This window comes from Amphibalanus amphitrite, unplaced genomic scaffold (genome assembly GCF_019059575.1).
Source record: "Amphibalanus amphitrite isolate SeventyFive unplaced genomic scaffold, NRLGWU_Aamphi_draft 000223F_arrow, whole genome shotgun sequence".
Classification (NCBI taxonomy): domain Eukaryota; kingdom Metazoa; phylum Arthropoda; class Thecostraca; order Balanomorpha; family Balanidae; genus Amphibalanus; species Amphibalanus amphitrite.
In genome coordinates, this window is record NW_024881718.1 from 727,393 (window position 1) to 739,949 (window position 12,557).

Sequence of the window (12,557 nt, forward strand, 5' to 3'; positions counted from 1 at the left end):
AACGGACTTCGGATTCGTGATCAGCGTATCCTGTTTGGTCTATATGCCCATTTTGAGCCGATTTGAAATTGTCCGGAATCCGCATGCAGTTTCGGAATTCGGAAATTCCGGGAAAAGTTTCATGTGCCGCGGAACAGACTTCGGATTCGTGATCAGCGTATCCTGTTTGGTCTATATGCCCATTTTGAGCCGATTTGAAATTGTCCGGAATCCGCATGCAGACTCGGAATTCGGAAATTCCGGGAAAAGTTTCATATGTGCCACGGAACGGACTTCGGATTCGTGATCAGCGTATCCTGTTTGGTCTATATGCCCATTTTGAGCCGGTTTGAAATTGTCCGGAATCCGCATGCAGATTCGGAATTCGGAAATTCCGGGAAAAGTTTCATATGTGCCGCGGAACGGACTTCGGATTCGTGATCAGCGTATCCTGTTTGGTCTATATGCCCATTTTGAGCCGATTTGAAATTGTCCGGAATCCGCATGCAGATTCGGAATTCGGAAATTCCGGGAAAAGTTTCATATGTGCCGCGGAACAGACTTCGGATTCGTGATTAGCGTATCCTGTTTGGTCTATATGCCCATTTTGAGCCGATTTGAAATTGTCCGGAATCCGCATGCAGATTCGGAATTCGAAAATTCCGGGAAAAGTTTCATATGTGCCACGGAACGGACTTCGGATTCGTGATCAGCGTATCCTGTTTGGTCTATATGCCCATTTTGAGCCGATTTGAAATTGTCCGGAATCCGCATGCAGATTCGGAATTCAGAAATTCCGGGAAAAGTTTCATATGTGCCGCGGAACGGACTTCGGATTCGTGATCAGCGTATCCTGTTTGGTCTATATGCCCATTTTGAGCCGATTTGAAATTGTCCGGAATCCGCATGCAGATTCGGAATTCGGAAATTCCGGGAAAAGTTTCATATGTGCCGCGGAACGGACTTCGGATTCGTGATCAGCGTATCCTGTTTGGTCTATATGCCCATTTTGAGCCGATTTGAAATTGTCCGGAATCTGCATGTACGAGATTGATATCAATCTGCATGCAATTATACGAACGTCAGCCCCGCCGGGAGCTACTGCGGTATCTCAGCAGAGGGTGGCAGCGGCGGCGACGACGGGGAGTGGTCCCTTTCGAGCTGCAGCTCAGACAGTTGGCTGTCATCCTCTTGCGGTGATTGCAGCGACGGCTCATGTGAGTCACGGTTGCCTGCTTGGGCTTGGGCTTGCAGGCTTGGGCCCGCTTCTTCCACAAACAGCTGGCCATTGGCGCTGTAATTGAATTCGGTAGTCTGAGAGGAATCGACGTAAGTGCCGAGCTTTGGGCGTCCTTCTTTGCGGCTACCGACTACCGTTATGCTGTCGCCAGTCGCCACCTTGCCGGCTGGGTTGGATGTGTTGGCTAAGCACCGCGTCCATTGACTCATATAGCCACCATCGGGAGCCTTGATGTTTGACGGCGTCAGTTGCTCCTGACCCGCTCGGCGCCCCTGCCTTCACCCGAGCGTGGATCTTCTGCTACGAGTTCCGTAAATCAGTCCATACTTTCTTTGCCTGATCCTCTGTGATCTTAAGGTTTTCGGAGATCTCGTGCCAAGAATTAGTTTTTTAATGTTATCCTTAATGACCTGTGACTTAAATCGTATAGCCATGGGTATTTTGCAACAGTATGTATCAGGAGTTCCCTCATCCTTGTCAACTTCCTCAGGCCGTGTTTTTCTTTAATTATCTGAAAATCTAATTAACTACCACCTGCTAGGTAGGTATATTTTCCGTAACAACTGTAGCCTTCAATGAATGAAATGCCGACGAAATGAATGACAACAATAGTCATCTAAAAATCATGTGCAATGTCACGTGTTTAACCCTCGCCGGTATTGGTGTTTTTCCAGCCGCGAACGTATAAGGGGGGGGGGGGGTCCGTTGGACCCCCCCCCCCCTTGCCGTTTCGCCCCTGATCGAGCTAGAGCTTCGCGGAAAAACGAGCGTGTTGCCCGTGACGAGAGGAAGCCGATGATACCCAATTTTAAGGTCCTAGGTCATCGGTTGACCTTCCAGAGGCCTCTTGCACCAAACTACCTAGCTAGGTAAAATCGAAAAACCGGTTTCAGAATAAGCTAATTTAAAGGTGGTAAATTTGTTTGCAATAGCCCAATACATAATCCTACATGTGCTTGCTAAATTTTGCACGCAAATTGTTACATTTGAGACTTGGACTGGGTATACGATGCAAAATAATCCAAGCATTGGTGCAAGAGGATTTTGGTGCAAGAGGCCACAGGTCAGGTCAATGACCCAAAAGTCGGGAAAATCGGGACCTGTTAGAAAGTCGTAAAGCGTGGCTGCTATGCGGTTTTTCGGGGTGCTGATCACGAATATTATGTTAGTTTTGATCACAGATGATGTCTTCATGCATTTAGGCCAGGTCGGGTCAGGTCAGGTCAACCAGTAAGGGTATTCGTAGTAGGTGGCAACCGCCTCTGACAGCTTCGTAACATGCTACGAAGGTGCCAAAACTACTTCTTAAATGTTCATATGGCTTCTAAATTCGAATTCAGCTCCAAAAACTGGCCTAGAAACATGTAAAACTCGAAAGAGTGAACCGAGGTCATCAAAGGTCAATGACCTGACCTGACCTTCCGGTGACCTTGACACCCACCCTAATGCATGGGAGCAACATCATATCCTATGTTTGAACGCTTAAAACCACGAAAAGACTGCAAACGCGCGGCTAATGCAAGCCGACATACGCCGAATCGCGATTCCGGCCAAACATGGTCTCGAAAAGTAGGTCACAGGTCAAAGGTCATTAAGGCCAGGGTCATGAAAATTTCAGGGTAGGTGTAAAATTGATTAACGCGAGGGTACTGAAAGTTTCGTAGCGATTGGCCGCTTTTTACGCAAGTTATTTGCGAAAAACCGAGGGGGGGGGTCCGTTCGACCCCCCCCCTTTACGGGCGAGGGTTAATCCATGATGAATCTATTTTTTCGTGTATTTGCAAAAATAAAACTTCGTTTCGCAAAAGTGACACAAAGAAAAAACACTTTACCGTGAATGTAGCAAGTGCGCCAATGTAAATTCAAAATGGCGAGCGCAGCGTCAGGCCTGATCAGGCCCAAAAAGGGGAGTGTCTAAAAAGCAGACGAGATTAGCAGACGAGCCCATGCTCAGTAACTACTGGACCGATTTTGATAATTCTTTCACCATTCAATAGCAGGGAACTTAAATAGGTGCCGTTTTTCGTTTTTTTGGCGATTGGTTCACTCTGACTGGACCAATCGGACCAAAATGGTCCAGAACCATACACCCCCCTAAAAGCAGACGAGCCCATGCTCCGAAACTACTGGACCGATTTCGATGAAACCTTCAGCATTAGACGCGCCGTGGTCTGAGACGGTGCCGTTTTAGATAATTTTTTTATTGGTCCACCCTAAGTGGTTCAAATCGGTCCAAAACCGCTAGAATCTGTTGCAGACGAAGCCATGCTCCGAAACTACTGGACCGATTTCGATGAAACCTTCACCATTAGACGCGCCATGGTCTGAAACGGTGCCGTTTTTGATAATTTTTTGATTGGTCCACCCTAAGTGGTCAAAATCGGTCCAAAACCGCTAAAATCTGTTGCAGACGAGCCCATGCTCCGAAACTACTAGTCCGATTTCGATGAAACCTTCACCATTAGACGCGCCGTGGTCTGAAACGGTGCCGTTTTTGATATTTTTATTGGTCTACCCTAAGTGGTCCAAATCGGTCCAAAACCGCTAAAATCTGTTGCAGACGAGCCCATGCTCCGAAACTACTGGACCGATTTCGATGAAACCTTCACCGTTAGACGCGCCGTGGTCTGAAACGGTGCCGTTATTGATAATTTTTTGATTGGTCCACCCTAGTGGTCCAAAGCGGTCCAAAACCGCTAAAAAATCTGTTGCAGACGAGCCCATGCTCCGAAACTATTCGACAGATTTCGATGAAACCTTCACCATTAGACGCGCCGTGGTCTGAAATGGTTCCGTTTTGGATAATTTTTTGATTGGTCCACCGTAAGTGGTCCAAATCGGTCCAAAACCACTAAAATATGTTGCAGACGAGCCCATGCTCCGAAACTGCTGGACCGATTTCAATGAAACCTTTACCACCAGTATAACGCCTTTTGGGGCGACTAACGGAGTGAGCGAGAGGGTGAGCCTTGCACGTGCGAAATTTCGACGGGGTACCTCCAGCTGACTTGTGCACGGCACCCTACTAACCGGTCTCAAGCGATGTGCCAAATTTGAGCACAATCGGCCCAGCCGTTCTCGAGATCTGGAAGCGGAACCCTGCACGTGCGCACGTGCAAAATGGGTCCCAACTGACTTTTGCATGGCACCCTACTAACCGGTCCCTAACCATGTGCCAAATTTGAGCGCCATCGGTCCAGCCGTTCTCGAGATCTGGAATCGACCCCTGCACGTGCGCACGTGCAGCAGCACCCCAACTCTGGCACATGGATATGCATTGCCTAGTGGGTGCCTACCTACATGCCAACTTTCAGCGCAATCAGCCAAGTAGTTACCGAGATATTGCAACAATTACAAAAGTGACACCTCTTCGTTTTGCACGTAGCACGTGCATAAGGGGTCACCCACATGCATCGGGATTAGTCCAATACTTGGTAGAAGGAATGAAGCTACCCTACAAAAATTACCGCGTGTAAATCGGTCAAGTGGTTGCTGAGATATAAGCGTCGTAGAATCGTGACCACGGCCGGCCGGCCGCTCATACTCAGAAATTTCCGTTAATCTAAGTAAAGACTACGCTCGCTTCGCTCGCTCCGTAATTAGACTCGCCGTGGTCTGAAACAGTGCCGTTTTTGATGATTTTTTATTGGTCCACCCTAAGTGATCCAAATCTGTCCAAAACCCCTAAAATCTGTTGCAGACGAGCCCATGCTCCGAAACTATAGAACCGATTTCGATGAAACCTTCACCATTAGACGCGCCGTGGTCTGAAACGGTGACGTTTTTGATAATTTTTTGATTGGTCCACCGTAAGTGGTCCAAATCGGTCCAAAACCGCTAAAATCTGTTGCAGACGAGCCCATGCTCCGAAACTACTGGACCGATTTCGATAAAACCTTAACCATTAAACGCGCCGTGGTCTGAAACGGTGCCGTGTATGACAATGTTTTGATTGGTCCACCCTAAGTGGTCCAAAGCGGTCCAAAACCGCTAAAATCTGTTGCAGACGAGCCCATGTTCCGAAACTACTGGACCGATTTTGATGAAACCTTCACCATTCGACGCGCCGTGGTGTAAAACGGTGCCGTTTTCGATAATTTTTATTGGTTCACCTTAAGTGGTCCAAATCGGTCCAAAGCCCCTAAAAACTGTTGCAGACGAGCCCCTGCTCCGAAACTCCTGGACCGATTTGGATGAAACCTTCACCATTCGACGCGCTGTGGTCTGTAACGGTGCCGCTTTTGGATAATTTTTTGATTGGTCCACCCTAAGTGGTCCAAATCGGTTTAAGTACAGCCCAAAAATACGTTTTCACGTAGTCAACCGATGAGCTGGTTTCCGCAGCGCGGAGGTGCCCTAGGCCCAATTAGCATTCATTTTTGCTCTAGTTTGGAAAGCAAAATGCATGACAATGGGTTTTGGGCACCTCTGTGCTGCAGAAATCTATCCGGACTCTGACAATACTAACGGGTTTTAGGCATTTTAGACCGATTTGGACCACTTAGGGTGAACCAATAAAAAAAAATTATCGAAAACGGCACCGTTTACACCACGGCGCGATTACGATACGATTTGCAGCTCCCTGGCGTGATAGCTGGCAGTAGGGCTCCGGAGTCGGAGTCATGAAGTCGGTCGGAGTTGACAGTTCTGACCTGAGTCGTCGAGTCGGAGTCAGAGTCGATTTTGAAAGCTGGAGTGAGTCGGTCACCGAAATTCTATCCCTCCGCAGACCTACCAGGGCTCTGTAGTCAGAGTTGTAGTCGGTCGGAGTCGACAGCTCTGACCAGAGTCAGAGTCAGTCGATTTTGAAAGCCAGAGTCGGGGTCGGAGTCACCAAAAATCCATTGCCTCTGCAGACCTGACAGGGCTGTAGAGTAGGAGTCAGTCAGATCCGACATTTGAAATCGAAGTCAGAGTTGATTTTTGAAAGTCTGAGTCAGAGTCGGACTCATCCAGAAACCCATAGACGATCCGCAGTAGGTTGTTTTTCAATAGAAAAACACAATTCTAACGAATAGTGTTTGTCTTTTCAAACAACCTGCGGTTACCATGCAGTAAGGGTGTTGCCTCGATGCCCTGAATTACCTATGCATTGAATGAATATATGGCAATTCATTGGGATATCTATTATTCATCCCCTGCCACTAGGACTTACTTTCAGTAGAAAAAGACGCATGATTTGTTTTAGTTTTTATATTTATTGACAGTTGATACATATTTTTTAGCAGCTAAGGATACAGATACAAAACACAGTGATAGCGCCTCGCTGGCGCAAATCATTGCTAGATAATGTTGAAATGTGTTGCCATTGAAGAATCTGCTGATTTTACTGGCGGCTGTCGTTTTCAAGTAACTAGTGGTATTCTAAGATCTCTTGATTGCTCGCCGTCTGGCGTCTTTCAAGGTTTTGTGAAAGCTATTAAAACGTTACCACGGCTGCTCTTGATTGCTTGGCGTTTGCTGATTCTGGGTTCTTAATTGGTGGTTCTTGCTTCTGATCCTCTGTTGCTTCATGTTCCATTATATCACATTAAATTTCTAATGGAACAGACATTTCTACCTTTTATTTCACTATCAGTCGACTTGCATGCAGCCCTGTGGCCTGTAAGCCCTTTTATTTCCACGATAGAATTCGCCCATAATTGAAAAAGCTTCGGTTCATGAAGCAAGAAAAGTATATCAGGTTAAATAATTGAGACGGTCCTAGAAAACCAGAAAAAAAATAAAAAAGCCTGCCTATCTTACTTCCCTCACTTCATAGCAAAAACCAAGCATCAAAACATGCGAAAGCGTCCTTAGCAACGCCCCAACAACTTATTTGTCTGAAGTGCGCAATATGTGTCACATCTGGAAAATTTCGTAGCTACTTGATTATTCAACTAGAGTTGGTCTACATAAGCTAGGCTTTTATCTAAAAAATAAGTGTTTGCTTATTGAAATTATAGAAACTGGTTGTTTAACTTCGATATATTTAACTACAAAAAAACCTGTTTGCGACATATTTCATGGTGTGTCAGAAGAAGAAATGGCCGCATGGCTTAATCCCTCGCATGTGTGCGGCGTTTGCCAGCTTCTAATGTGTAGGGGGGGGGTCGGTTGGACCCCCCTTGCCGTTTTGCCCCTGATCGAGCTAGAGCTTCGCGGAAAAAAACGAGCGTGTTGCCCGTGACGAGAGGAAGCCAATCATACCCAATTTTAAGGTTCTAGGTCATTGGTTGACCTTCCAGGTCAGGTCAATGACCCAAAGTCGGGGAAATCTGGACCTGTTAGAAAGTCGTAAAGTGTGGCTGCTAAGGGGTTTTGGGGTGCTGATCACGAATATCGTGTTAGTTTTGATCACAGATGATGTCTTTAAGCATTTAGACCAGGTCGGGTCAGGTCAGGTCAGGTCAACCAGTAGGCGTCGTGAGTGACGGGTATTCCTAGTACGTGTCAGCCGCCTCTGACAGCTTCGTAACATATTACGAAGTCACCAAAACTACTTCGTAAATGTTCAAATGGCTGCTAGATTCAGCTCCAAAAACTAGTCTAGAAACATGTAAAACTCGAAGAAGTGAACCGAGGTCACCAAAGGTCAATAACCTGACCTGACCTTCAGGTGACCTTGACATCCATCCTAATGCATGGGAGAAACATCAAATCACATGTTTGAACGTTTGAAACCACGAAAAGCTTGCAAACGTGCGGCTAATGTGAGCCGACACACGCGGAATCGCGATTCCGGCCAAACATGGTCTCGGAAAAGAGGTCACAGGTCAAAGGTCATTTGGGTCAGGGTCATGAAATTTTCAGGGTAGGTGTAAAATTGATCAATGCGAGGGTACTGAAAGTTTTGTCGCGATCGGCCGCTTTTTACGCGAGTTATTCGCGAAAAACCAGGGGGGGGGGGTCCATCCGACCCCCTACACATGCGAGGGTTAGTTCTCCAGCCTTGTCAATAGATGGCAGTACCGCAATATGGGCGACGGATCGTGCCACTGACGTCAAATTTTCGGTACCTGCTAAGAATTGAATTGCGGATCTTGTCATGCAAAAATCAAGTAAATCGTTCCACAACTTTTCTAAAAACAGGGGTATAAGGTCAACCACCCTGCCAGAGCGGCGGCGCGCCGCCTGAGACTGCCGACGCGAGACGGCGCCGACTGCATTGCACTAAAACCTGTCAAGTGTCAACTGCTTGGAATAGTTACTATAGCAAAATGTTCATTCAAGTGAGGAATAATCCAAACTCCAAAGGCAGGAAGCATGTATGTTTGAATGCATACTGTGCAAGCCCAGAAGCTGCATTAGCAGATACTCGCTAACATTAGATCCAGCCAAGTCCAAACGCATTCCACGGGATGTGCTTCTGATGTGTCAACAATATGCATCGTTCGAGGGCGGATACAGTTGTAACAATACAACAAATATTTTTGCACAGTTAAATTCCTTGAATAATTTTCTTCAACGCCTTATTCCTAGTTAAGCGAATTAGTCCACCCTGGTTGAATAAATAAGACGATTTCGCCAAAAGGTCGCGGAAAACCGACCGAAAACGGCCGCGCTCAACGTTAATTTGGGCATGTAGACTCTTAAAAACTCGCATTGGGCGGATAGGGTTTCCCAATTGGCTCCAAAACAACGTATTCGGCTCCCTACGTCCAAATGTTGCGCTTCGCTCCTAGTTAAGCTCTGATTAGATCAAGTTACTCATAAGGAGCAAAAAGCGACAAAAAGTATGAATTTCCCTATGGCGGCGGGCTGCCGGGTTGCCAGACGGCGCACCGGCTATTTCCACTTTTGACACACCATGGTAAAGAAACAAGGGAAATAGCTTGGACTCGTGCGCTATTCTCAGAGGTGGAGATCTCGGGGGGGGGGGGGGGGTCGGGGTGGGGGGTCAGGACCCCCCTGAAAACGAATTACTGCTATGTAAGTCAATGGTACTGCATCCAGCCCGCCGATCCATCTACCCGGCCTGGACCCCCCCCCCCCCCCCTGACATTTTGACAGAGCTCCACCCCTGGCTATTCTAGTACATTTTGGGTAGAAAACTTCGTCCAACCTTATGTTTTAGGGCCCGAACGTTCCTGCCATAGCCCGTCAGACAGCCGAGAGCGCCTGGTCTGCGCGTCGATAAGGGTCATTTCACGCTTTGGTGTGGCTTACTATGATCCATTGTGACACTGAGTTGTGTAATTGCGCCTTGTTGCCGGCTGTGAGAGACGCATATTTTTTACAAGTTCGCAATTTTTGAAAAAGGTCATCGAACGATTTCGATAAAAAATACATTTTTTGAATCAGCTCACCGTCAGCCTTCGAATGGTGCATTTAGTTTCTTTTGTGGATGAAATGACCAAGGCCCTACAGAAATGACTTTCCGGCGAACTGTGTATGACCGTGGGTGCTAAGCCAGTGGTGTGGTGGTGTGGCCGTGTTCCAGTCTGCGGGCCTGTTCCACCACGGCACCCGGCTGACTGCCCGCTGCCAGGAGGTGGGCATGTTCCGGCAGCTGGGCGGCTCCTCGCTGCTCTGCGTGGACGGCCGCTGGAACCCGCCGCAGCCGCCCGTCTGCCAGCCCACCACCGTGCTCACCAACTTCTCACGTGAGGGCCAGCATACCTTTGAGAAACGGGTAGATCGGACGTTTTGAGCAGACATGTGCTTGGATCCGGAAAAATGGATCTGAGATCCGATCCCATGGATCCCGATCCGAGATCCATTCAGATCATAGATCCAACCCCTCAATTTTGTCGAGAGATCTACTGGGATCATAGATCTGACCCTTCAATTTTTTCGCTAGATCCACTCGGATCATAGATCTGGCTCCCCAATTTTGTGGTGAGATCCATTGGGATCATAGCTCATAGGTGCTCAAAATGTTAACAACTTTCTTTCATAAGAAGTTATGAATACCAAAGTATGGTTAGAAACAATCTTATACAAAGGCCATATTAGTAAAGGCATCCAGTTACATTATACAGAATACAAAATAAAGGAGGCTCATGACGGTCACAACTTGAGAGAATTGAGTGACATGAAGATTGTTCACAGTTCACATACCAACAGAAAAGTTTGCATTAACAATTAGCATAGAGGTAAGTCAAAGTAATGACTAATGAACAATACATAACTAGGTACCTACCACATCACAATTCATGTTAGAATCTACATAATGATATTGATAAGACAATCTTGCATTAGACAACCATGAGGCTTTCCAGTTTCCAGCTACCACAATTGATTGATAAACAATAAAAGATGATACTGACACATGTGGCTTGGTTAGGTAAAGGTATTTCAATCTATTGAAAGAAATATTTGATAAAATAAACTGAGATATAAACAAAAGTATAAAAATATTCAACAGCCTGCGGAGTGCGGAAGCTATGGGAAGCGAAATATCAATTGTAATGGCCTTGGATATTTACCGTAAAATGATTATTCAGTATCTAAATAGAACTCGTGACGTCATTTCAAATAACAAATGAGCTAGGCGTTCTACCTTCGAGTATAATGAAAATGAATAAAAAATCAAACTGGAAATTCAAAAGTCTTGAGTTTTTTTTTTTAAAGAATGATCATTTTACCTGCCTCACATAATTTTACGATACGATTTTGTGAATATCATCTTTGTAGCGTTGAATTTAATGACGTAAACGTAAGCTGAAATGGTTTTAGATGGCCCTGAGCGGTGTGCGCCTTGCATCTTTATTTTATTCACTTTTCAAAAGAATCACAATATCTTACGTCATTAGTTTAAAGGGCCTATTACGGGGAATCTTTTGGAATCATTACCGTTTGGTCAAATTAAGATTTTTCATTGGTCAAACGCAGGGGCGCCGCCACGGATTTTTGACTGGGGGGGACGGACTGACCGACTGAAAACCCAAAAGTAGGCATTCTTACCGTGGCTTTTTCGGTCCGATGCATTCAAAGTTTAAAGCAAATATGCTACTTTTTACATTGGGTTTAGCTGCTCAACGATCACCATCACCCTAGCCAAAGATATCGGTATCGATCTTAGGTTTGAACACTGAAGTCATTCCCATAATTACACTTTGTCATTCCCTTACCGAGGAATCCATTCCCTTACGGAAAAATGCCAGCCAATCGGCATTCAGCTGGTTTGAACTACGTAATCTGATTGGTCAACGCGTAATCAGCTTCCGCTGCAATATGGTAAGGCCTCTGCGAAAGATGGAAATTGGTTCTGATGTAAAAATAAAAAATCATTTTGCAAATATTAATTATGTTATTTCCTGACCATTTTCAGCATAAAAACTCATAAACCTGTGGCAAAACAACTGGTTTGAAGGAAGTAGTTTAGGTATTTCCTTTAAGTAATGGCTGTAGACCGAATTCCCACAGAGTACCTACCTATATACACATCTGATGTCCGATTCAGTTTTGACATGGCAAAGCCTCTAGTGCTTCATCATCAGGGTATAATTGCTGATGTATGCCACTAATCTGATCGGTAATGCATATTGCATAGGTAATGCATATTGCATACCCTCGTGGGGGAGGAGGCGTTGTATACCTAGTTACAATCTCTCTGTCTGGGTAGTGTATGAATCGGCGCGAAGCGCCGCGAAAATTGGCAAAAAAACATCAGGCAAAACTGCTCTAAAATACGAATTTTGCAGCCCGTTTAACAAGCTTGATACCAGAAAACCTTAGGTCAGGTCACCAAGTCAAGTAGTCAAGTCGCCTCAAAGTTTTGTGGTCCTGTCAACGGTATAGCTTGTTTCTTAGAAGCTGAAAATTTAGTGTAGTGTGACTGCAGAACTGTGGGGTCGGAGCCGGGATCAGTCGGAGTTGACAGTTTTGGCCAGAGTCGGAGTTGAAGTCTTCGAAATTGTTCAGATTTTGACTCCGAGGTCGGATTGGTTTAAAGTCATGCTCTTGGCTGGTTAGACGAAATATATTATGCCCGTTTTCGGCCAGTCGTGTTATACGACACACGTTGATCACGATATCAAAAATCGGCAGTTCCGCGATGACAGGTCGGATAAGAGCTGGAGATTTTGTTGGCCGAGGTGGCAGGGGTCAGACCAATGCATGTAGGCCCATACCCCACATGCTGAGTATCTAAACCTCCTGGACCCTCTCAGATTCGGCACCGTTCCATCGCTTCCATCCTCAGGACAGTCAAATCCTTCTCCTCCACGCCGCGATCCCCTGCTCCGGGCTGGACGGGCAACTCTATCCCATGCGAGAATGACTCCACTGGAGCTAGAGTCCGTTGCCGGGTGCAGTGAGTGCCAGTGGGCTGGGCTGCCTGTTCAATTGGTCGCAGGTCGAGTTCAGCCCAAGTGGCTAACTGGGGTGGCTGCCCAGACCAATTCCTCCCACT

At 46.3% G+C, this 12,557-nt stretch overlaps 1 protein-coding gene across 1 annotated transcript in view; it reads left to right on the forward strand.

The window, feature by feature from the left end:
• The window catches only part of LOC122385553 (locomotion-related protein Hikaru genki-like), a gene marked incomplete at its 3' end in the record, with an annotated part of 234,824 nt that overhangs the window by 171,605 nt on the left and 50,662 nt on the right, over positions 1 to 12,557 (forward strand). The window contains exon 5 of the mRNA XM_043373899.1: positions 9,642 to 9,804. Within this exon, the coding sequence (XP_043229834.1) occupies positions 9,642 to 9,804 (163 nt within the window). The remainder of the gene's footprint in view (positions 1 to 9,641; positions 9,805 to 12,557) is intronic.